The sequence below is a fragment of the Aspergillus puulaauensis genome, chromosome 8 (assembly GCF_016861865.1).
Source record: "Aspergillus puulaauensis MK2 DNA, chromosome 8, nearly complete sequence".
In the NCBI taxonomy this organism is placed as follows: Eukaryota; Fungi; Ascomycota; class Eurotiomycetes; order Eurotiales; family Aspergillaceae; genus Aspergillus; species Aspergillus puulaauensis.
In genome coordinates this window covers 2,405,744-2,429,371 of record NC_054864.1, presented here as the reverse complement: position 1 = coordinate 2,429,371, position 23,628 = coordinate 2,405,744, and the positions used below count along the sequence as shown (strand labels likewise).

Sequence of the window (23,628 nt, the reverse complement as noted above, 5' to 3'; positions counted from 1 at the left end):
GAGAAGTGCAGCAGTGGCCAACACAAACAGCGTATCTAGAAGGTTACATTTGGCCCCCAATTCAGGTCCAAATACTGCATGATAATTTGAACATCCTGTTTATTTCCCCCATTCACAGGGGCCTACTCAGTTGCTCTAGGCAGAGGCGGCCTACGACCCAGAGTATGGCTGCAGGGGAGCAATGGGTAAATTCGGCCTCTAACCCTAAACGATCCGGCCCAATATTTGTTAGGCTGCCCAGCTTTCTAAGCCTCGCAGGATCTTACAGGGTTTGCACATATAGCTTGTTAGCGATTGGCTCCCCTTGGCTGCGCCCTGGGAATTGTGCCTGTCGCCGTCTCATGTAGAAAGCTTCAGCCCCCGGAGAAACTTATGCCCCTGCATGGGCGCTTACCCAAGTGGCATCTTGTTTTCTTGGCTTTAATTCACCCTCGCTTACACTTAGAACATACAGGCCATCCGGGAGAGTATGTATATAGTCTTTATATGGCGTGTTGGAAATGGAAAATATGACGCTCCTCCCAGATATTGAATAATCAAGTCTCGTTCCTATCCACCCCATGTTCTAGGCCTTCCGTTCTTGGTCACATCAAGACTTCTGCAAGATGCTTCTCGGGGCTATCTTGTTACTGAGCGCAATTGTTCAGCATGTGGCCGCCAGTGCAGGTGCAGGGCCGTACCAGGTTGGCCATCCCCATTCCTCTGCGATACCCCCCCGGGCGGCTGAATGCTAATTCTGTTCTTCAACGCAGAGTCTATTAATCTGGTACGCATATCGGATGGATATCGAGGCCTTCGGTATACGCGATAACAGACTCGCCCCTGGTATCACGGGCTCTGCCCCCGACGGGTCCTGCTATTTCGACGAGCTCATGGACGGGCTCCAAAGGAAGGGCCAAAATCTCGCCCCCGGGCAGCAGACTTCCGTCGGAACAGACCTCACCCCGGACGTGGTCGAAACCGCCAAAGAGATCCGCGGGCTAAAGTCCTTAGATAGTTCGGGTAACCAAAAGCCGTTTATCTACAGCGTTGACAACAAAAAGCTCTTCCCACCGGGACACTTCACGACGCCCAACCCGCTTCTTGCCGATCTCCTGGATGGCCTAAACAGTCGTATGAACGCTGCCCGGAAGGAGCTCGGCGATGAAGCTCTTGGGGATACGTTGAAGAACGCGCGGACTGCCGCAGAGGGGATCCATGAGCAACGGGTCCGTGAGATGTCGGAGAACCTCATCGATACGGCCAACGACTACCTTCAAAACGAGAAGCATTCGAGCACTAAGGTGGTGACAGAGGAGCTAACGGATATGGAAGGGGGGAAATACACACGAATTGATATGGCGATGACAGCGGTGGCGGACAAGAACTTTATACAGTACTGGGCCGGCTTCTCGCCGTGGCTGCAGCAGTTCAAGGGTGGCAAGACCGACAAAGGTAAAGCCCGGTCTCATTACAATGCTATGCGTGGCTTTCAGGGGTTGTCCGGCCGTCTGCAGAGGAAGTGCTTATAACGAGCCATGTCTGGATGAAAGGGATGAGAAGAACTATTTGTATCTTAGTCCAGTCATACTGCGTAGCACTACATACACGCCCTCGTACAAAGCCGAAACATGACAACCGGACGCAGTTCTGGAGTCTTATCCTCTGACCCAAAGACTGCCTTGACAGCATCCCCTAACTCCTGTTTGCCAGTAGCCAGCTCCTCCTGCCCAAAGCCAGAACCTATAGTGACACCTGGCATCTTCTCCAGCGCCATGAATGTATTAATCCGTTCACCATCATCCGCATCAACCAGCTGCACTCGCGCGTCTGCCAGAAGCCCAAACGGACCCGCTGCAGCCCCCGCATCAGCATGTATAATAACAGGTTCCAAGATCACCACGTCCCAGCTCGCCCGGGCGCGCATTAAATCAGCAAGGCCAGACCTCGTCCACCTAAACTGCGGATCAGGTTCCTCCGGACGCGCACGGTGCTGAAAGACCTGCAGCAGACCTAACATGATAGACGCCTTGCCAGCGCGGCTCCGCGCCGCAGTCGCCATAACACAGCGCACAGGATCCCCCAAATCATAACTTTGCCACTCGATGTCCACCCAGGGCTCCCAGTTAAGGTGGACGGAGTCTCGTACTGTGTCTAGCCAGGGGCCATCAATCTGGTAATTGCTGAAGGCCTCTGTATCCGGGTTCGTGGGGTCCGGCAGCTGCTGCGGACGGCCAGTCTCGAATGCAACTGCTCGCGACTCGTGACACACGAGCGTGATAAGAGGAGGGGCGCGGTTTGTCCATGATATTTGCCAGTTCTTGCTGCAGGGGCACTCTTCCCAGATCAGGTCGTCGCTCTGGACGTCGAGTTCCATGACGCGTCTGTGCGGGAGACAGAGGCGCCAGATGGCAAGCCGGAGTTCGGTCGGCAGCCTGGGAAACAGGTGAAAGGTATTTTCTGATTTTGGCATGATAAGGAGTGTGCGTGGATTTGTATTCATAAATGGAGAAATGGCAAGGTCAACGGTAACAAAAGCTGCGTCTTGCTTGCCGCTTGGCTCGCCGCGCTAAGTATAAATTTGCTTAATCATAAAGGCCCTTAGCCTGATAGGCAACTATTACCTTGAATTTGCGTTCTATTTATCTGTATTCATGATTTACCTCGTACATAGTTTAGTCCGGCCTTCTAACAACTGCTCAACACTGTAGCAATATTGAGGAGCTCTGCACTTGTAATAAATCTATATGGTCCAAAGCCAAAAGAGTGGGAATTGCGGAGTTTGCCCCGCAAGAAAACTGCAGGAAATGCCCACATCTTTAGTTTTTAACATGATTCGCATAATCGTGCACCGGGCGAGGATCGACAATCCACAGGGGCAGGGCAGGGCAGGCGAGGAGGGGATCGGGCGTTAGTTTATCGGTAGTGATCGGGTGACTAGTGATCACATCTTGGCCTACTCAGATTCTGGAGATGCATGTCGGGCAGTCCATGCTCTCATAGGCCTGCTGATACTTCGATCGACTTTACACCTCAACCACCCTCCGCGGGTTTCCCCCCACCCCCACGGGGGGAAGCCAGCGGGGGAGGGAATATGGAAAGGCAGGCAGGAATAGCAAGGGATAGATAAAGGGGCAAAGGGTATCATTGAATGAGGCCCTCCATCTTTCCAAGTCCCTCATACTGCGTTCTATCAGACAACTTGACCACGAAGCCCCGAAGTTGCTTTTCTGGGACACCACAGGTTCCCTCTGGGACCGCATGCTGCTCATAGCTGGCGTGATTGGACTCTACTGGATTTTGTGGATTATATATGCCCGCACTTTCCATCCCTATGCCAGATATCCAGGTCCCTTCCTGGCATCATTCTCTCGGTCCTGGATTGTGATGGAGATTCTCCGAGGGCAGGCACATAGGACACAGGCGGAACTACACAAGAAATACGGTATTCCCACTTCCTTGCACGAACACATAGATGCTCATTATATGAGTGGAAAAGGAAATACTAAGTTTACAAAAGGTCCAATCATACGTATAGCGCCCAACGAAGTTGCAATATCTGACCCCGCATCCATTAAAGAGATATATGGAGTTAGTTCAAGGTTCAACAAGGTAGGATTTGCAGATCATTATATTTCCTCCTTACCAGTGCTGATTCGCTGGGGTAGACCGATTTCTACACTCCCTGGAGACCTAACTTTGGTGAGAATATCCTGCTATATCTGATTGTGCCTTTGAGCGAGAAGTCTAATCGTCTTCTCTAAGCTCGCTTTCCCGATCATTTTACGTCCACAGATGAGAATATCCACAAGGAACGGAGAAGGATCGTTAATAATATCTACTCAATGAGTAGTATTGTAAAGTTCGAACACTATATTGATGTATGCACCGAGCTTTTCATGGAACGAATGGGAGAGTATGCCCAAGCACAACAGCCCGTGGATCTTGCAACCTGGGTACAGTGGTACGCCTTTGACGTTATTGGCGAACTATACTTTAGCTCGATGTTCGGATTCATGAGACACCGCTGTGACGTTCGAGATTATATTGCCTCTCTCGACACACTGCTTCCTGCTCTATGCACTGCTAGCGTGATGCCAGCCTATGCGCGGGCGCCCTTCCTTGCGTCCGGACTACTGCTCAGCTCAGTAAGAAAAGCTTTAAAGGCTTTGAAGAATATTGAAGAAGCGTCAGAAACGTGTGTGCGAGAAAGACTGCAATCCAGACCAAATGAGAATCATTCGAGAGCAGATATCCTCAACAATCTACTTGAAATCCACAAGCATAAGGGTGACCAGCAGAATTTCATGATGACGGATGTACAGACAGAAGCATATGTTGGACTGTAAGTCAGAGCACTGTCTTCCCGCCCCGAAAGGCAAGTATATACTTATCACCGGTGTGCTTCATCCAGATTTGCTGGTAGTGATACTACAGCTGCTGCCCTTTCGTCCATACTGTACCACCTTATGAAAAACCGCGACGTTTATGAAAAGCTCCTTCAGGAGATAGACGGAGCGACAGCTGCAGGCAACCTTAGCTATCCACGCATTAAATATGCCGAAACAATGCAGCTCCCATACCTGGTGGCGTGCTGCAAGGAAGGAATGCGGATCCACCCTAGTGTTGGGCTAACACTTCCTAGAGTTGTCCCTCCAGGAGGGTGCCAGATTGCAGGCCAGTGGTTTCCTGGAGGCCTGCGTGTTGGCATAAATGCTGCAGTTATCCATTTGGATAAGTCTATATTTGGCGAAGACGCCGAGACGTATAATCCGGATCGGTGGTTCCGTGAAGACGCAGTTCAAATGGAACGACACATGTTTCAAGTGAGTGCTTACCCACCATTCATTTACTTGTTTTTCCTCTTTTGATTGACTAATAATCGAATGATGGTAGTTTGGAGGAGGGTCAAGGACATGCATAGGTAAAAATGTAAGTTTTATGTCTGATCTCTTGAATCTTCCTTATCAGCCATTCAACCATGTTCTGCCAATGCTAGACATTGACCTTTGGACAGATCTCATTATGTGAAATGCATAAGTTAATTGCGGAGCTTCTCCGGCTGTACGAAATAAGGCTGGCCGACTCTGAAGCGGAATTCAGAACCAAGAACCACTGGTTCAACAAGTCTTTGCCTATGTCCGTGCAGATTAGAAAACGAGATAATATTGTTTAATCTGGCTCCCAACTCCAAATTGGGGGTGGCTGGCACCAGGAGTCATAGGTTTAGGGTTACCGGAATCATTGCGATGCACTACCTGTTAAACTAAAGAGGTCTGACTTTCATATTTCACGAATATTTAGTTATCTTGATTAGGATCAGATTGGTGGTTGGGAATGTCATGTTGTTTATAATCAGGACCTTAAGCAGTTACTATTTGAATTTGGGGTATAAATCTCGCTCTACCTACTACTAGGTGGCCAGGGCTGTACTTCATTTGTAGTAAGCAGTGCATTTTGTAAGCAGTAACATTCTCGCTTGAGTTCCTTGGCCATATCCTCCTTGTTTGCAGTGATGGACCTACCCCGTCGCGGATCAAAGACCCTTGTTGTTAGGTTGGCATTCACACGCTAGTAGTGAGGCATGAACTTCCTGGATAAACATATTTACTGTCATTCTAGGTAAACCATGCTGTGAAGCAGTTTCGGGAGGGCAGTCCTTGTCATTTGCCGAATACTAGGGCTCTGCGGGGTTAGTAGAACCTTGAAACATTATTATTGAAAGATTTACAGATTACAGAATACAGATTACTCCCTGTCCAATACCGTGCATACATTGACACTCACCATTTATGGTCAGGTTTCGCTTGGGCTGTGCAAAACGAACCAACCCCAGTCCATCCAGCGACAAAAATATGGAGGTAGAAACCTTTGATAAAGTTTATTAGTGCTCCATCCAATCGAACTGCCAATATTAATTCAGTGTCTTCTCTCGTGGAGTTTGGAGGTGGAGGTGGCGGCGGAGGTGGAGGGAAGTCCGCGATAGCCAGCAAGCCCAGATCGACCTTGCTGTGTGAACAGAGATCTGAAGTATAAGCTCTCTTTCATGAAAGGGGAGCTATTGTTATGGTTGAGCAGCGTGCGTTGAACAGCTGTTACCTTGTCACAGACCCAAAGAAATTCTAGAAACCGATTACATTCGTCCAGCCCCCCTTGCATGTCAAGGCACAAGTGCATGGCAGCTGGGTTGGGGCGCCTCTTCTTGGTACTAGGAAAAGACTTGTCAGAACATGCCCCCAGCCAGCAATCAGTAACCGAGGACCTTTAATGTCGCTGGCCTACGAGCGTTCTTATTTCATTCTGCTCAATCCGGACTCTATTTTCAGGGCATTTGAGTTTCCTGCTACTCTTTACACTGTTTAGGATTTGCCTGTATAGAGAATGAATCGGCTCCCACCGCCCCATAGCGCATGTTCTCAATTAATACTTCAGTAGCACACTCACCAAACGCCTATATTTACTGGCACCTAGCCGGCGTATTATGTCTACAGTCCTCGAAAGATCCTCACCCCGCAACCATGAAGCATTCAAGTAGCCAGAGGTAAGTAGCAGGATGGAAGGAGAATAAGGAGAAAAGGGAAAACAAGATATTTGTACAGACTATCTGGCCAGTCTGGTTAGGACTAGGGAGGAGCAACTAGAATAATACTAAAACTATCAAGAAGGCTACTTTTAGTATTATTCTAGTTGTAAGATAAAATATACCAAAGCTTTCTAAGGTTAGCTATAGTTATTATTAGCCTGAAAAATAATAAAAGAACGTTCAATAGATATAAAACAGCGATATCGAACACATAAGGACAGTATTGCTGCTAAAAGTTACAGAAATGTGGCTGTTTCTAGCCCTCCCTTACTCTGCTATTAACACCCTATACTACAACGACAAAGATTTGAATACACAGTAGCATCACTGGTAAAGGAGCATTATTTCAACCCGACAGAGAATTGGGTCTGTCTGCACAGACAAATTCCAAGCAGGCTCATGTAAACGTGCTTTGTATATCCGATGAACCCCACACCGAAACGGGAGTCATAGCATCGGGTCAGGCCAGCTTTTCTCAGCGAAGAACCCGCAGTTTGGGATGTCGACATGCCGTCTATGTTGACCGACAGTCTGGAATCGTACCTGTACCGGGATTACCGAGCCCAGAATGATCGAAATTATCTTTAAGATAGCTGCAGAGAGTGATATTGGGTTGTTTGTAAGCTCTCTGCTCCACTCATTCCGCCCTATGGATGTATCATGGAATTACGGATATAACTTATATCCGCAGGGCCGTTCACTAAAGCCACGTCCTTCCGCACTAACGACACAAGTTAAATAGTGGCACCTGCTCGGCAATTACTTGGAAAGGCTTAGTGTGCGTATTTGCAGCTCAATTCCTTGTGGCAATAGAATCCACGGCCCTTCGGATATAGCTGTATCCGAGATAGGCGAAAAGATAATATTTCTCGAGATATATAGGACTCAGCTAAGAGCTTCCAAGTATTGATCTATTTTATCAGATTTGCCTTCATTGCTTGTTGTACTTGGCTGAGGTAGCACGCTTAGACCTCATGGAAACACCGTCATCGTCCTCCGGGACTATCGACCTGGAGCAAGGCGGCTCTGGGATCTCGAAAAGGATAACTCTTACGTTTCGAGACCTAAGTGTGCGCGTTAGGGCGGCCGATGCGGCACTCGGGCAGACTCTATTGTCTGTGGCCGATCCAAGGCAGTTGGTTGATGTCTTTCGGAAGGATAACACGCCGAAGAGGGTGAGAGTGACATCTGGAGGTGGATTTATGGATAGTTGCTGATTATTATTATAGACGATTCTCAAAGAGCTGACAGGCCAAGTGCGACCAGGGGAAATGGTAAGTGTTAACGGACAATGGCTGACTTAGGGCTTGCTAACGGGTATGCGATGTAGATGCTTGTTCTCGGCCGACCAGGATCAGGATGTACATCGTTCCTGCGGGTTCTATCAAACGACAGAGGCTCCTTTGACAAAGTGGAAGGCGAAACATGGTATGGGAACATGGACTCGGACGCGGCAAAGAAATACCGACAGCAGATCATGTTCAATACCGAGGATGATGTGCATTTCCCTACTTTGACGGTGAACCGGACGATGAAGTTTGCGCTGCGGAATAAGATACCCCAAGGCCGGCAGGATGGTATTGGCAAGAAGGAGTTTGTTCAGCAGCACCGCGACGGCATCCTGGATTCCCTGGGTATCCCGCACACGAAGAAAACATTGGTGGGAAACGAGTTTGTTCGTGGAGTTTCCGGCGGAGAGAGGAAGCGAGTGTCACTGGCTGAGCTTATGGCTGGTCAGGTAGGTGTCTCTTTATACGCACTCTCTATCAGGTTCTAACTGTACACAGAGTCCCGTCCAATTCTGGGACAACCCAACTCGTGGCCTCGATTCAAAAACGGCCTACGAGTTTGCGAGAATGCTCCGACGAGAAGCCGACGAGAACAGCAAAACTATGGTGGCCACCATGTACCAAGCTGGTAACGACATATATAACCAATTTGACAAGATTCTGGTCCTTGCCGAAGGGTTGGTCACTTACTACGGACCGCAGAGTCAAGCTCGGGCATACTTTGAGGAACTGGGATTCATTTGTCCAAAGGGAGCCAACGTTGCAGACTTCTTGACCTCTGTTACTGTGCTTACGGAGCGAACTGTTGCCCCTGGAATGGAGGAGAAAGTCCCTAATACGCCTCAGGAGTTTGAAGCCCGTTACCGGGGAAGCTCGATCTACCAAGAGGCCATGGACTCCATTGTTTGCCCCGAGAAATTGGCATCTGAAGAAGAATACCTAGAAGCTGCAGTGCTTCGTGAAAAGAAGAGGCGACATATCCCTCGGCCTCAGAGTGTGTATACAACTGGACTGTGGGACCAGGTTATTGCCTGCGTCATTCGGTGAGTAGTATCCACCGTGCCATGAAATACTTGCTAACAATTTAGACAATTCCAAATCATGGCAGGCGACAAGCTCTCTCTTACCATAAAAATGGTATCGTCGATACTCCAGGCGCTGGTCTGCGGAAGTCTGTTCTACAACCTCAAGCTAGACAGCTCCTCCATCTTCCTACGACCTGGTGTACTATTCTTCCCAATTCTATATTACCTCCTCGAGTCAATGTCTGAGACTACGAGCTCCTTCATGGGAAGGCCCATTTTCTCTCGTCACAAGCGATTCGGCTTCTATCGACCAACCGCCTTTTGCATTGCCAATGCTGTAACAGATATCCCTATAACTATCTTGCAAGTTACCTGCTTCTCCCTGATTCTGTACTTTATGGCTGGGCTGCAAATGGATGCAGGAAAGTTCTTCACGTTCTGGATCATTGTCATCGTGAACACCCTGTGCTGCATGCAAATGTTCCGGGCAGTGGGAGCCCTGTGCAAGAAATTCGGACTGGCTTCTCAGATAACTGGATTTCTTTCAACTGTGGGCTTCGTATATGGAGGTATGTACACAGTCCCATCTTGAACCGAGCTCATTCTAACAATTCGACTAGGCTACCTGATCCCCTTCCAGAAGATGCACCCCTGGTTCCGCTGGATCTTCTACCTGAACCCATCATCATACGCCTTCGAAGCGCTGATGGCATCCGAATTCACCGGCCTGCAGCTCGACTGCGTAGAACCGAACTACATCCCATACGGCCCCAGCTACCCAGACTCAGCCTCACAATACCGGGGATGTTCCGTCCCCGGAAGCAACGGCGACATGATATCCGGAGCGGACTATATCAGCCAGCAGTACAGCTATTCTAGCGGGCATATCTGGCGGTCATTCGGCGTGATTATCGGATTCTGGCTATTCTTTATTTTCCTGACCGCGCTTGGATTTGAGCTTCGCAACAGCCAGTCTGGATCGTCTGTGCTGCTATACAAACGGGGGAGCACGCCGGGTGAGGCGAAACAGAGACCAGCCCAGACTGATAATACTATGGCTCTGGCTCAATCTGGCAAGCAGTCGACGTTTACATGGAGTAACCTTGACTACCACGTTCCGTTCCACGGTCAGAAGAAGCAACTGTTGGATCAGGTCTTTGGCTATGTGAAGCCCGGAAACCTGGTGGCTTTGATGGGATGCTCGGGTGCAGGAAAGACAACGTATGTGGAATATCTACTACCAAGACGACAGAACTAACAACTCGATTGACTAGACTTCTCGATGTGTTGGCCCAACGTAAAGATAGCGGCGAGGTGTACGGCTCTATCCTCATTGACGGACGACCACAGGGTATCAGTTTCCAGAGGTTGACTGGGTACTGTGAGCAAATGGATGTGCATGAGCGAACTGCAACTGTTCGCGAGGTACTGATATTCTCTGCGCTTCTTCGTCAACCGGCCAGTGTGCCTGAAGAGGAGAAGCTTGCTTATGTCGATCACATTATCGACCTGCTTGAGCTGTACGATATCCGTGACGCTCTTATCGGAGGTAAGCGTTTTTTGTAAATTTCTGCGATGGAAATATACTGACCTTTCAGTTCCTGGCGCTGGTCTGAGCATTGAGCAGCGAAAGAGAGTAACCCTTGGTGTCGAGTTGGTTGCAAAGCCAACCCTGCTCTTTCTGGATGAGCCGACTTCAGGTCTCGATGGACAGTCAGCTTATAACAGTAAGTCAACTACCGAGTTTGTATTTTAGTTTACGTACTGACCAAGCAGTCATTCGCTTCCTGAGAAAGCTGGTGGATGGTGGACAAGCCGTTTTGGTATGTGCTAGACCCTTTAGCCAAGGATATGTATTCTAACTGTTGCAGTGCACGATCCACCAACCTTCCGCTGTCCTATTCGACGCATTTGACTCCCTTCTTCTATTAGCTAAAGGCGGGAAGATGGCGTACTTTGGAGAGAGTAAGTAACCCAATCTCCTCGGTACCTACCTAGTCTAACCAAGACAGCTGGAAACGAATCCCAGAAAGTGCTGGACTACTTTGCACAAAACGGAGCCCCATGTCCTCCCGATACGAATCCGGCCGAGCACATCGTCGAAGTTATCCAAGGCAACGACAGCCAGAAGGTCGACTGGGTTGATGTGTGGAACCGGTCAAGTGAACGTGAACGAACCATCGGTGAACTGGAGGAGTTGAACCGCATCAGCCAGGCGAATCCCAGCGAAGAGGACAAGGCAAGTTTCGCTACCTCGAGAGGGTACCAGTTTAAGCTTGTCCTTCGCCGTCTCATGATCAAGTTGTGGAGAGAGCCGGTTCGTATCAACCCAACACCTCGTCTAAACAAGGCATGCTGACTTCTGTAGGACTACATGTGGAACAAGATCATCCTGCATATCTTCGCAGCGTTATTCAGCGGTTTCACCTTCTGGAAAATGGGCAATGGCACATTCGACATGCAGCTGCGACTGTTTGCTATCTGTGAGAACCCTCAATAACGATTTCATATGAGTCCAACTAACCAGTCAGTCAACTTCATCTTCGTCGCCCCAGGATGCATCAACCAAATGCAGCCTTTCTTCCTGCAGAACCGCGACGTCTTCGAGACTCGAGAGAAGAAGTCCAAGACATACCACTGGTTCGCCTTCATCGCCGCACAGGCCGTCTCCGAGATTCCGTACCTGATTATCTGCGCCACGCTGTACTTCGCCTGCTGGTATTTTACAGCTGGCTTCCCAGTCGAAGCGAGCGTTTCTGGCCACGTCTACCTGCAAATGATCTGTATGTGCAGACAGTTCACATCCTAAGGTCCAAAGCTAACAGAGATAGTTTATGAATTCCTGTATACATCCATCGGCCAGGCAATCGCCGCCTACGCACCGAATGAGTACTTTGCAGCAATCATGAACCCCATTATCCTCGGCGCAGGCATGATTTCCTTCTGCGGTGTCGTGGTGCCCTACGACGCTATGCAGCCGTTCTGGAGATACTGGATGTACTACCTGGACCCATTCACCTACCTCGTTGGCGGTCTCCTCACCGAGGTCCTGTGGGATGTTAAAGTCGAGTGTAATCCGTCTGAATACCTCCAGTTCAGTGCACCTGCAGGCCAGTCCTGTGGTGACTACATGTCTGACTTCCTGTCTGCGAACCCTGGGTATCTCCTTGATGCGAATGCGACCGGGACGTGCTCGTTCTGCGAGTACTCGACTGGAGCGGATTATGCCAAGACCTTCAACAAGTTGGAGAGATACTATGGCTGGAGAGACGTGAGTTGTCTATCCCTTTTTAATATAATCGTGTACTAATGGCCATAGACTGGTATTACGGCGCTGTTCTGCATCACGTCGTACATGCTCGTGTTTGTGATGATGAAGCTGCGATCGAAGAAGACCAAGGAAGCTCGATCGGAGTGAGATGTCGACCATTCAAAGAGTATAAGTATACAGAGGACTGAGTCATTGGGTCGACTTGGAGACTTGCAGTTTCTCGAATAATTTTGTTTAGGGTTAATATGCCTGACTTGCCGCGTTTGGCCTACAGCATATTGGCTGCGCTCAGTTTGTCAGGGGATTTGGTTTTGGGAGTTTGGTTATAAAGTTCGCTGCATTTAAAGCGCTAATAGACACATAAATAGATATACATATATAAATCTGATAGAATGAATAGATTTGTTTCCGACAATAGTATGCTACTCGAAATAGGTGGAAGGGCTTCGGCTACACCGGACACAAACGACAATTAATTCCCCACAGTGTCGCAAGTTAATCATGCGGATATTTCCATCGCTATCTACCGAGTTTTATGAACATGTCCGAATGACGATGGTGGACCAAGTTCAGGTTGGCAGGTTGGGCATAGAGAAGTCTGATTTGGCGCCGGAAATAAACCCCTGACAGAACCAAGTCAAGCTTCTTGCGTGAAACAACTTTGTTTATTCGAAGCAAGGGATACCAGCCGGAGTTTCTCCATCGAGTGACAGATAGAAACAAGCAGATTTTACTGAGCACTGTGGATGCCCTAATTGGTGGAGCAACCCCTGGCTGGACACTATCTCAAACACCGACATCAACTTCAAACCTGGAACACAGTTAGCGCTCGGGCTGCGTCAGCGAACGAACTCCGGAGTCTCCAGCAATGGTCCGACAATTATCAGTAGAATCGTTTTCCCACGAGTATAAATGGGCTGGCCGTGCCGCCGGAATTCCATCTGCAGTGTGCCATTCCCGACTTCATTGATTGAAGCCTGTCTCTCTTTCACTCATCTGCGCTGGTCGCTTTCATTCTTTAGCTTTTCAATTCAATATGTCTCGCAATCTTCTCGCTTTTGCATCCTTTGTTGCCTCCGTCGCCGCCCACGGCCATGTTACAGGCGTCGTGGTTAACGGTGTGGAATACCCTGGCTGGGACATCGGCAGCTTCCCCTACATGGAGGACCCCCCTGTGGTGGCAGCCTGGGGGACACCAAACACTGGCAATGGCCCTGTCGACCTGACCTCCGATGGCTACTCGAACACAGACATCATCTGCAGTCTCAACGCCACTAACGCCAAGGGCTCCATCACCGTTGCTGCCGGCGACAAGCTCAGCCTGCAGTGGACCGAATGGCCTGAATCGCATCATGGATATGTCTCCCTATTCCCTATTTCAAGACCCACAAGCTGACTTCCCCTTACTCCAGTAATCGACTACCTCGCCTCGTGCGGCGACTCCTGCGCAACAGTCGACAAGACCGCCCTCGAGTTCTTCAAGATCGACGGCGTCGGACTCGTCGATGGCGCCGAAGTCCCCGGAACATGGGGCGACGACCAGCTCATCAAGAACAACAACAGCTGGATGGTCCAGATCCCCGAGTCCATTGCCCCCGGGAACTACGTCCTGCGTCACGAACTCATTGCCCTCCACGGCGCCGGCACCGAGGGCGGCGCCCAGAACTACCCCCAGTGCTTCAGCTTGAAGATCACCGGCTCTGGTTCTGACAAGCCTGCCGGTGTCGTCGGCACGAAGCTATACACCGAGGATGATGCCGGTATCCTGGTGAACATCTACAGCAGCCTCTCAAGCTACAAGGTCCCTGGTCCCACCCTGTACAGCGGTGCCTCGTCTATCGCGCAGACGACCTCTGCTGTTAAGTCCACTGGCTCTGCCGCTGCCGTAGGTGCCGGTGGTGGCTCTGCTTCAGCCACTGGATCCGCCTCAGCAACCACCACAGCAGCAGCTACAACCACCGCTGCTGCAAGTGCCAAGCTGGCTGAGCCATCGAGCACCAGCCCCAGCGGCACATCCGCACCTGGAAGCAGCACCACGCTCATCCCTACCACATCCAGTGTAAGCACTGCTGCGCCTACATCCACGCCTGCATCCTCGGCGCCTGGCACCTCCACCCCTCCTCCTTCAACCGGTGGCTCGACCGGCGGCTCTGCAGGTACCTACGGGCAGTGCGGTGGTTCCAACTGGAAGGGCGCTACGAGCTGTGCTTCCGGTGCGACATGCAAGAAGTTTAACCCTTACTACTCGCAGTGTGTTCCTGCTTAGATAGTCCATGGTGATTTGCTGGTCGGGGACTGGAGTTATGTATTATAGTTGGTCACTGTTATACGAAGGTCAGATAGTGCGCGATTTGCGGAGTGAGTTTGGTAGCGTGTTTGAATGAAGATATATGGGTCAGCATCTTATCAGTATTACTGAAGTTATAGCGCTTCTCTCGCATATATGAATGATATTATATATATCAGGCAGTACTAATGTCGTTCCAGGCGGTGCATAGAAGCGTAGTAACTAGTGACCCAGTCTGGGATTAGGCCCTAGTAGATTAAACGGCGAAGAGGCAAATCGCCAAGACGCTTTACATCAACCTTGGAAGCAATATAGTATGTACGGAGAAGTTGAATGTGAATATTCGACAGACCAGCTGCCATGGCAACATCTAGAACAAGCAAGCTTAGCACCTCACGATCAATACCAAGGAACCTGATAGATAGGCTTACGAGGGCCCTTATGTATCGAATTCCAGAATCATAAATCATGATTTAAGCCAAACCAAACCCTACAAGACAGACAGAAACCTCCAACATCCACCCTATCCAGCAAGCCAGCAGCCAGCAGCCAGCTAGTAAGTCGCACTCTCCAAATTCCCACCAAAAGTGTTATCCTTCAGCGGGACAGTCGCATCGCCAAAGTCCGCATCCTGCAGCGCCTGCCTGGCCACCTCCGGCAAGCTCTCCCACGCAATCAGCGGCTGCGTCCCACCAACCTCATCGGTAAGATCCATCTGATGATTCACGGGCCAAGTACTCGAGTACTTAATAAGCGGCCGCGTCCCGTCAAGCGTAAAGCCGTCGGTGTCGCAGTTCCACTCGCCGTGCGCGCTGGGGCATACAGCGGCGATGTTATCAGCCGTGGTTGAGGATTTGTCTGACAGCCACACGATTACGCCTTCCCAGTCGTTCCGGTGGCCGAGGCCTGTGCTCGGGGAGTCCTTGGGCATGTACCAGCTGTACATGATGCCCGCGCCGTAGGTGGATACTGAGCCGTCGGAGATTGTGGAGCGGGCGTAGACCTGCCCGGTTGAGGAGTCGCAGTCGCTTGAGGGGGAGCCGGAGGGTTGGAGGCCGCCGCTAGTATTCCCTGTTTGAATTAATACATGTCTTTATGAAGGAGATAATGAGTGCAGGGCGTACCGTCAGCGTCAACGGCGGGGAACGGGACACAGCCGTCCTCGACGTACAGATACGGCTGGTAGGCTAGGTACTGCTGGCCAACTGTGGAGTCTGGGACTGTCTCGTCGAAGCCGACAACGGCGTCATGGTCGATCACATCGCGAGGGGCGAGTTTGGTGGCCGTTGGGTTGAGGGGGGTGGCGGCTGCGGTGGCAGCAAGGGAGGCGATGAGGGCGCGAGCGGCCATCTTGTCTTGTCTTGCTTGTCTTGGGTATCTGGCTTCAATACTGGCTTGGCTGAGGGGTCGCAGTTCGAGGACGGAGAGCAACGTATTTATATCCGGATCAGTTCTTCAGCAGTGGAACCAGACTGTCGATCACGGCATCGGAGATGAACTAGATAGCCCTAGTCGAGGAACGCGTCGTCACGACGGCTGATGATTGTCCGCCAAGAAGGCCAGGGGAAAACGTGCGTGAGGGACGCAGAATAAAAGGAGAAACGATCTGTATTGGCCCCCATCCCGGTGTAACCTGGCGGGCTATATAGACTTGAAGCTGCGGTTACTCCGCAGGAGAAATGCCCCAGTGCAGGCATTCTCCGTGTCTAGTCTATGCTAGTTATGCACTTATGCTAGTCTCTACGGCAGACAAGTCAAGAAATCCCCCAATTTCTGCAACACATCCCCCTGCAATGTTGCATCGGCGTCGCTCTTGTCGCTCTTCCCCACCGAGATGCTCACATAGCATCCGTCCGTGTCGACAACGGCGCTTTCTGTTGGCAGACGATTCGACCCACAGGTTTCGACATCGTCGTCCGTGATGAGCGGCACCGCCGTGAAGAGTCTCGACAGAACGAAGCTAAAGTCGTCGGCGCTACTGCAACCATCAACAGAAGGGAAGTTGACGTTCAGGAAGACGTCCTCGGGGAGGTACGGCGTTCCAGCTTCCACGACTCGATCGACTACGTTAGTCGCGAGCTCGGCGTAGATTGTGCTGTAGTCCGGGACGTCATCGTCCCAAGCTGTCGCGGAACCATCCTTCCCTGAAAATGCGATCGCAGGGATCTTGGCTGTTCCGGCAGCGTAGCTCGCTGCGCCGACAGTGCCGGAGAAGTGGACGGTCAGACCGAGGTTGCTTCCGACATTAGGACCTGAGACGGCCAGATCGGGGTCCCCGTTGAAGAGCTCTGAAGACAGCGTGTCGATGCCGTGCTTGATAGAGGTGACCGGGTACGAGTTCACCCAGTTGAGATTAGGGTCTGTTTCGTTGGCGCCGTATGGACCGCTGTTCTCTGGACAGCTATCAAACTCGCACGCCTCGGTCCTGTCCGAGGGAGTCTCATCTCTGGATCCTACGGCGACGTTAGCTGAGAGTTAAACCTGGCGGAATATTTTTCTCACCTGTGCCGCTCTGGTTCTCAGCAGGGGCAGACACGACGACGGAATGACCGGCTGAGGCCAGGGCGCTGTACAGCGACCGAAGGTTGATTTCAGCCCATCCGTCATCGTTGGAGGAGATGATGTTGACGGCCTGCGAGGCCAGAGGGAACAGGGCGAGAGCCAGAGTAGAACGCATGGCGAGTCAGTGACGGAGGGATTCAGGATGGTATCTTGCAGCGCCGGTGATCTCGGAATTTATCTTGCTGATTTTCCTGGACAATGCACGGAAGGAAGCCGGAAAGAGGCAGGTCCGATAGTGTTTCGCGTAAGCGAGCGGACTAAGGATCCTTTAATCCATGGATACAAGCCGTGTGGATGACGATCACTGCGCGATGTCGGACCATTGCAACCACCGATCTTCACACGTGGGGATCAATCGGTTTATCTGACAGCTTCTCAACGAGCGTTATGCAAGGTTGAAACAGACTGGCAGCTATGTGGGGTGAAACATCCGAGCTTGCCGCAGACTACAATATACTTGGGCAATAAGCAGGGGGGGACTTTGGTTTGCACATTAATTAAGGCAAAGGTGGACATCGGGAGATGTATGGATGTCTGTTCAATTCCGCAATGCCATGGGTATAATGCTATGGATTATATAGAATGTCTCATCTATGCCGCGCGTCAACTGCCGGCGCATGATCGGCGCATGGCGAGTTGATCTCCTGTTCGACAACGGCGGCGTGTCTCCCGCCCGGAGATCGTGGTGATGGAGCAGTTAATCCGCCCGTAGAGGTATCTGGTTCACCTCGCGCGTCTTCACGCGTCGTGTTTGTAGGCTACGGCTGACTGATAAGTCGATGGTTTGTAAGAATATGTCCTGTGTGACGGATGCCATGTCCATCAGGGCTGTCCGTCTCATTCCTCCTTGGGCACGGATTGCACCTTCACTTGCTGTATAGTCTGCAGGATCGTGTCTAGCCGGGTATTCACCTCCTGCCTAGCCTCCACCATCTCCCGCCGCATGCTCTGCACGTCCATCCGTAGACTCTGAATATCCACCTTTAAAGTTTGGAACTCCGATCGCGTCGGCCCGGTCGGAATCGATGGAACAGCGTTGGTCGATATGGGATGTGTTAGTACGGTGTGAGGCGGTTGCGGCAGTGGTTGGGACCCCGGAGGTGGCATAGAAGGAGATGGTTGCCCGTGTTGTTTGGGTCGCTTCGCAGCGCCGGGATCAATCGCAGGAGAGTCGTCCTCCCCCGGCCGTTTCAAAGACTGCACCGGCGAAGCGATACTGGGAGACCCAGTCACAGAATCACTAAACGAAATCCACTTGTCCGTCGTCAGCACCAGCTCAGTCAGCGGTTGTTCCTTGACTTTTCCCTCCGCGACATCACGACGACGCTCCCGCCGCTCCGACACCAGCTCCTCGATTATCTGGCGACAGGACTGCCATGAGAAATTGCGCTTGATCTGGCGTTTCAGGCTCGTCGCGACGCTGTACCAGAACCGCGACGGGTTGCCGTGGTACAAGCTCTGGAACTCCAGACAGCAGTTGATCAGGATGAGGGTCTCGTTCTCCTGCAGCTTGCGACCTCGACGCTTGGTCAAGGGTGAGCTCTGGGTTTGGTGCGGCGACTGGGCGACCTGGTTCTCCTTATCATCGTGGGGCGTGGTCTGTGACTGTGACTGTGACTGCGGCTGGGGGCCGGCGGTATAGGGGGAGGTGTACGGCGGCTGCCATGTCGCAGTCTGGGACGATGGACTCGGCTGGGGGGGAGTGGGCGTGGGCGTGGGAGCAGGAGGAGGGGCGGTCTTGCTGAGGCGATAGATGGGGGTGCGGCCAGAGAGGTCTGGGGGCCGAGTGAACTTGACGGGGGCCATGTCGTGTTCTTCTCTGGTTGTGGTGAAGATCCGAGTGGAGGGGATGATCGCACGCGTACTGGGTACTGGCGCTGACTAATGCGCATAACTCGGCAACTTATGTAACTATAAACCACTTATGATCTTCTGACTATCCATGAATTAGCCAACACTGATATGGTCCATGCAATAGCTTGCTCTGCCTCCATGTTGGTACTAAGGTCAGCAGCTCTTCTAGCGAGCCGCTGTTGCAAAAGCCAAACGTACTCAAGAACGTCCATGTCAGGATCAAACCCTCTTTTTTATCGCCCAACCAGCACAATATCAAGAAACCATCTGCTTTCTACACAGCTTACAGGCCTATCTGGTCATACTTACACCATCGAACATATTCTGCAGGATGAGGTGACCCTACCTCGCCAAGTCTATCGTGCCTCGTGGGTCAACACCAAACTCTCCCTATGGTTACGCTGACATGCTTATACTCCTTCAGCGCAGATGGCCACAAGTTTATATTAAAGTATATACATCCCGTTAACTTTGAAGATCTTCAAGACGTTAATAATCGCCTACATGGTAACGTAAGCCATGTCCGGCTTTCTGTAGACACCATCCCTGATAAATATATGTTTGTTTTTGACCACTTCACCGGTCATCTCTTAACTCTTGCTTAGAAGAACTTGCCCCTTGCAGTAATTAAAAGAATTCTTAATGATGTACTGACTGGGCTTGCCGAGCTTCATGAATAGGATATTATTTATACAGGTACTTTCCCTGCTGTTTTCTTGGAATACCGGACAACTAATAACTTACCCTTTCTAGATATAAAGGTAGATAATATTTTTATTTACTGGCAGGATTACCATGATTAAGTTATCATCCACCAAGTCCAGCTTGGTGATTTGGAAGATGCAGCTCATATTCCCCCAGGGTGCGATATGGTCGGGAAGCAGGCAGGTAACTAGATATAGAGGAGCCCCGAAGCCCACGTAAGAGGGCCTGTTAATAAAATATCGGATATTTTCTTTTTTGGTCTTGTTATAAGTTCTGCACTAGTAAAACTCTCAGGCGCATCTAGTAACTGGCTAGCTAGTATATCTGTGCTGTTTACAAGCGCATCATCTTTGCAGTTCAAGAATACAAGTTAGAAGAGGGCGTCGATCCCCTTGCTATTATAATCGAGCGCCAGATCTTGTACTTTGCGGATGAAGACGGGCTTAATGGGTTCTTGGAGTATCTTAGTAATAATCCATGGGTTTGTGTTTTGGAAGTAACTCAGGATAGATTTAACCAGGAGACCCTGCGAGAGCCGTTTGCCTTCTGGAATAGTATTAAGGATGACTTTAAAAGCCTTGTATGTGCTATAACATGTTTCGATCCGGGCAGACGGATTACGGCGCGTCAAGCGTTGGAGCATAGATGGTTCGATGGCGTTTGATCGAAGGCATTTCCATGCGTACTGTTTAAGTAACATGTATTAATGTCTCTCTTCAGTCTTGCTGTGAGCTTCGCCTCAGCCATAATTGGCGCTGATTATCCCTACGAGTTACCTACTTTACAAGATCAGGTCGCGCCTGTTCAGGGCGGCACTGCCCACCTAGAAGAACGAGACATGCCGTAGTTTTTGCTCAGTAGGCAGCACTGCTATGGTGTCCATGCAGTCCAAGCGCAATAGCATGCTCTGCCTCTGCTCGTGCTATCTCCGTCATGTCCCTGGCAGACAAACACAGCAGGTACGACCGCCCGTTCTCCCCGTCCAGCACAACGCTCAGCAGGTATCCTGCATCTTCAGCCTCGTTCGTCCCATCAGGGATAAAGATCGCTTCTCCAGGAGTATGAGGCTGTGGTTCCTTGCTCCAGTAGGTGATCTCCCCCGTCTCCAGGTCCGTCTTTGCCAGCCCATCCACAAACGATGAATGCCCCCTGTCGATAATTCCATATGCGTACCTTTGTCTCCTCGTAGCGTACATTGGATTGATAGTGGGCAGCTCCCCAGCTGCATCGATTTTCATAACCACCTCCGCTGCTGCGACATGCTTTTTGGCTCCCTGTGTGGGAACACCAGAGAGCTTGTACCGCACCAGACTCGGTATGTCGCCGTCGTGAGGCGGCTTACCCTCGCCAGTGGAGAGGATGTTCTCAAAGTATAGATTCCTCAGTATACTATCACTTGAAAACTGGATGATATCACACATGATATCAACCATTCCATCACGATCTTCCTGGAAAGCGTTCACCGTGTGGAAGCTGAAAAAGGGAGGGCTAGTGAACGTGGCGACATGGCCCCTGTCCCCTTTTTTGTCTATCACCAACCACGTCGTTTCTGCCTGGGGATTGAATTTCAACGCGTCGATTATATTCCTCTCCCAAAGCACTGATGCTCCGTAGCCAGTGAAGTACAGCGGCCAGATGCAGAGAATGACAAAGTCCCCAGACAGGAAAAACGAGTGGATATACGCAGGCTTCGCCCCGGACCCAATGGTGGCGAGGATTTCAGTCTTCCCCGTCTTTGCAGATGTCCGAAAAATGCGGTATTTGGCTGAGCGTCCGAATTCGAGGTTGAAATTGTATAAATCTCCGGTCACTGGGTCGTATGCAGCGTGAGCACAGGACATCTCACCCTATCCAGTTAGTATTGAGAACATATTCAGAAGGTAATGGTTACCTTCAAGTCCGGATGCAGCGCCGTCTGTCTCGTAACACCCACTGGCTGCAAAGTATCCATATCAATAGTCTGCATCTGATTCGCGTCCGTCAAAGCCGTCACTGTACCCCCCGGCATCCCCGGCATATCAGGCCTCACCGTAACCCACATATTTGCCATTTCCGGGTGCTCATTACTCGGTGCCACTGGGTGGAAACTAGTCTTGACCTTCTCAAAGTACGACACGCAGGGATCCCTCTTCTGCCCGAAGGTAATGTATTTGTCAATATTCCTGCCCTTCCGGGCCTCCTCAAGCAGCTCGTCCACTTGGCTTCGCGACGTGTAGAATACGCGACAGGTTCCTGGGTCCTCTGTGTCAGGGACGATCTGGAAGCGATGGATCTGGCTGAATCCATCGAACCAGTGGCTGCGCTTGTACTCTCCATTCGGCGTGTCGAGTTTGTAGTGTCCCGGTCCGGTTCTGTAGAGGGTACCTGCTACCTCTGGTGGGAATCTTCCGATGACTTTGAGTTCGGTTGGCTTTGGTGAGGTGGTGCTTGCTTCGAACTGAGAGAATCAGTATACATTCAAATAAAGGCATTGGATGGACGTACAGCAGCATCATTCGGCCAGTTCTTATACGGCGCCTTGGTGGAGGTCTTCGATGTGGAGTCCATGTTCACCCACTCTCGTGTATTGACTGGAGTTATTAAAAAATGAAATATACTGTTCTGTCGAAGTATGAGGTAGAAAGGAAGACAGCACGGGTTTATATAGACAACCACCCATAATGCTCGAGTTAAACTGTTCTAAATACCTGCCCCAGCCTCAAGTAGTCAAACTTTTCATGATTCCCATGGGCCACTGAGCCATGGGCAATTCAAACCCAAACATCAAGTGGCTCGCGCACTGACAGCACTTAACTCAGCTCGTATTCGCGAACCAACAGCATGGCAGACTTAGCGAGCAAAGGAACAGCCGAAAAAAAGGTGCTGTGCTTGAAGCCACCTCCGGGCGAGACTCAGCTGTCATATTTAGGTTGAGTAGATTGTGTAGGTAGCAGTAGTATTAGGTATTAGCACGCGCCGCATATCAGCGAGCGAATGAGAACTAGTCTAGATATTAGATATTAAACATTACGTATTAGCAACCGAGAGTAGTATACCCCGGGTCCATGTCCGTTCCAATCCCCGTGTCCGTGTCCGTGTCCATATCCATGTCCATCCGTATCACGGTATACCGAGGATATTCTCCTCCGAGGCTCTATCCCATCATTATAACCATTAGTCCGTCTCTCATATTAGACCGTATAACTGTAAATCATCGGCAAATCGTAGTCGTTTACGCAGCGACAGCGTTTTCCTTCCGCTTGACGTGCTTCTTGCTCTTGCGATCTTTATCCGTCGCCCAGCAAGCCCAGATGAACAGGATTAACTGCGTCGCACTATATCATAATATCAAGTCAGCAAGACCGAGCAATAAAGCAGGTAAGTAGATAAGTCGCACGCACCAGCAAATCAGCGACATGATAGCCGCGTACCACTCGACGCGGGCCAGGACCAGCCCGCCACACTCAGTACCTCGAAGACACGAGTAATCCGAGCCAAAGAAAGGCTCGATGAACATAGCCATTAGGATTGTCACGGCGGTTAGGGCGGCAAAGGAGACGAAGTCGAAGGCGACATAGACGCCTGGGTGGATGGGTTTGTTCAATCCGAGGCGGAGAACAAGGACGGCCGTGGACCAGATGAATGTAAAGGCGCTCTATTAGAGGAAGTAAGTTAGTGGGTGGCTGCTATAGAGATAGACTCGAGGTATAGCTGCGTACCGCGGCGAGCACCCAGGGATTGAAGCCCCAGCCGACACCGTCGTTTATGACATCGGCGTGGGCGGGCATAGTCCACGCCACAGCAGGGAATACGGGGAGGGTGGTGATGATGCTGAGAATGCGAAGGCCGATGATGGCCTTGCGGCGGTCGTCTGCGTAGTATGGGCTGTTCATGTTGATCTGTGATAGAGAAGTGTGAAAGTAATTAGCTGTATTCCAATAGTGACTTTTCAGTGCGAAGAGAGCCTTGATATAGGCGCAGTGCTTGTTAAGAGTATTTCTCGTATTGCGTGTCCACTGGCTACGTCGGCCAAGCCCTACCAGGATGGCTGAGCATCTGAGCCTCACAAGGACCAACACTCCTCAGATCGAACA

General features: G+C 50.8%; 10 protein-coding genes across 10 annotated transcripts; 4 read left to right on the top strand and 6 right to left on the bottom strand.

The window, feature by feature from the left end:
• Positions 1–605: 605 nt before the first annotated feature.
• APUU_80931A (uncharacterized protein) lies at positions 606–1,511 on the top strand (the record flags this gene model as incomplete). The annotated part of the gene is made up of 2 exons (XM_041697266.1): positions 606–683; positions 753–1,511. The coding sequence occupies 2 exons, from the start codon at positions 606–608 to the stop codon at positions 1,509–1,511; spliced, it is 837 nt and encodes a 278-aa protein (XP_041562814.1).
• A 68-nt stretch (positions 1,512–1,579) lies between these two features.
• On the bottom strand, positions 1,580–2,452 carry APUU_80930S (2EXR domain-containing protein; the record flags this gene model as incomplete). Its single annotated transcript, XM_041697265.1, has 1 exon — positions 1,580–2,452. One exon carries the CDS (start codon positions 2,450–2,452, stop codon positions 1,580–1,582), a length of 873 nt encoding a protein of 290 aa, XP_041562813.1.
• A 1,372-nt stretch (positions 2,453–3,824) lies between these two features.
• On the top strand, positions 3,825–5,155 carry APUU_80929A (cytochrome P450; the record flags this gene model as incomplete). Its single annotated transcript, XM_041697264.1, has 4 exons — positions 3,825–4,324; positions 4,394–4,805; positions 4,876–4,911; positions 4,997–5,155. The coding sequence occupies 4 exons, from the start codon at positions 3,825–3,827 to the stop codon at positions 5,153–5,155; spliced, it is 1,107 nt and encodes a 368-aa protein (XP_041562812.1).
• A 2,381-nt stretch (positions 5,156–7,536) lies between these two features.
• APUU_80928A (putative ABC multidrug transporter) lies at positions 7,537–12,294 on the top strand (the record flags this gene model as incomplete). Its single annotated transcript, XM_041697263.1, has 15 exons — positions 7,537–7,737; positions 7,792–7,836; positions 7,893–8,300; positions 8,350–8,894; positions 8,940–9,445; positions 9,497–10,097; positions 10,151–10,425; positions 10,475–10,603; positions 10,653–10,699; positions 10,748–10,841; positions 10,889–11,193; positions 11,245–11,359; positions 11,408–11,659; positions 11,708–12,147; positions 12,196–12,294. The coding sequence occupies 15 exons, from the start codon at positions 7,537–7,539 to the stop codon at positions 12,292–12,294; spliced, it is 4,062 nt and encodes a 1,353-aa protein (XP_041562811.1).
• Positions 12,295–13,183: 889 nt separating this feature from the next.
• Positions 13,184–14,413, top strand: APUU_80927A (uncharacterized protein; the record flags this gene model as incomplete). The annotated part of the gene is made up of 2 exons (XM_041697262.1): positions 13,184–13,409; positions 13,560–14,413. The coding sequence occupies 2 exons, from the start codon at positions 13,184–13,186 to the stop codon at positions 14,411–14,413; spliced, it is 1,080 nt and encodes a 359-aa protein (XP_041562810.1).
• A 574-nt stretch (positions 14,414–14,987) lies between these two features.
• APUU_80926S (NPP1 family protein) lies at positions 14,988–15,784 on the bottom strand (the record flags this gene model as incomplete). Its single annotated transcript, XM_041697261.1, has 2 exons — positions 14,988–15,505; positions 15,559–15,784. The coding sequence occupies 2 exons, from the start codon at positions 15,782–15,784 to the stop codon at positions 14,988–14,990; spliced, it is 744 nt and encodes a 247-aa protein (XP_041562809.1).
• Positions 15,785–16,174: 390 nt separating this feature from the next.
• On the bottom strand, positions 16,175–17,111 carry APUU_80925S (5'/3'-nucleotidase SurE; the record flags this gene model as incomplete). Its single annotated transcript, XM_041697260.1, has 2 exons — positions 16,175–16,887; positions 16,937–17,111. 2 exons carry the CDS (start codon positions 17,109–17,111, stop codon positions 16,175–16,177), a joined length of 888 nt encoding a protein of 295 aa, XP_041562808.1.
• A 722-nt stretch (positions 17,112–17,833) lies between these two features.
• APUU_80924S (uncharacterized protein) lies at positions 17,834–18,802 on the bottom strand (the record flags this gene model as incomplete). Its single annotated transcript, XM_041697259.1, has 1 exon — positions 17,834–18,802. The coding sequence occupies one exon, from the start codon at positions 18,800–18,802 to the stop codon at positions 17,834–17,836; it is 969 nt and encodes a 322-aa protein (XP_041562807.1).
• A 1,607-nt stretch (positions 18,803–20,409) lies between these two features.
• On the bottom strand, positions 20,410–22,102 carry APUU_80923S (carotenoid oxygenase family protein; the record flags this gene model as incomplete). The annotated part of the gene is made up of 3 exons (XM_041697258.1): positions 20,410–21,402; positions 21,447–21,992; positions 22,040–22,102. The coding sequence occupies 3 exons, from the start codon at positions 22,100–22,102 to the stop codon at positions 20,410–20,412; spliced, it is 1,602 nt and encodes a 533-aa protein (XP_041562806.1).
• Positions 22,103–22,766: 664 nt separating this feature from the next.
• Positions 22,767–23,427, bottom strand: APUU_80922S (uncharacterized protein; the record flags this gene model as incomplete). The annotated part of the gene is made up of 3 exons (XM_041697256.1): positions 22,767–22,869; positions 22,936–23,189; positions 23,254–23,427. 3 exons carry the CDS (start codon positions 23,425–23,427, stop codon positions 22,767–22,769), a joined length of 531 nt encoding a protein of 176 aa, XP_041562805.1.
• Between the last annotated feature and the right edge of the window lie 201 nt (positions 23,428–23,628).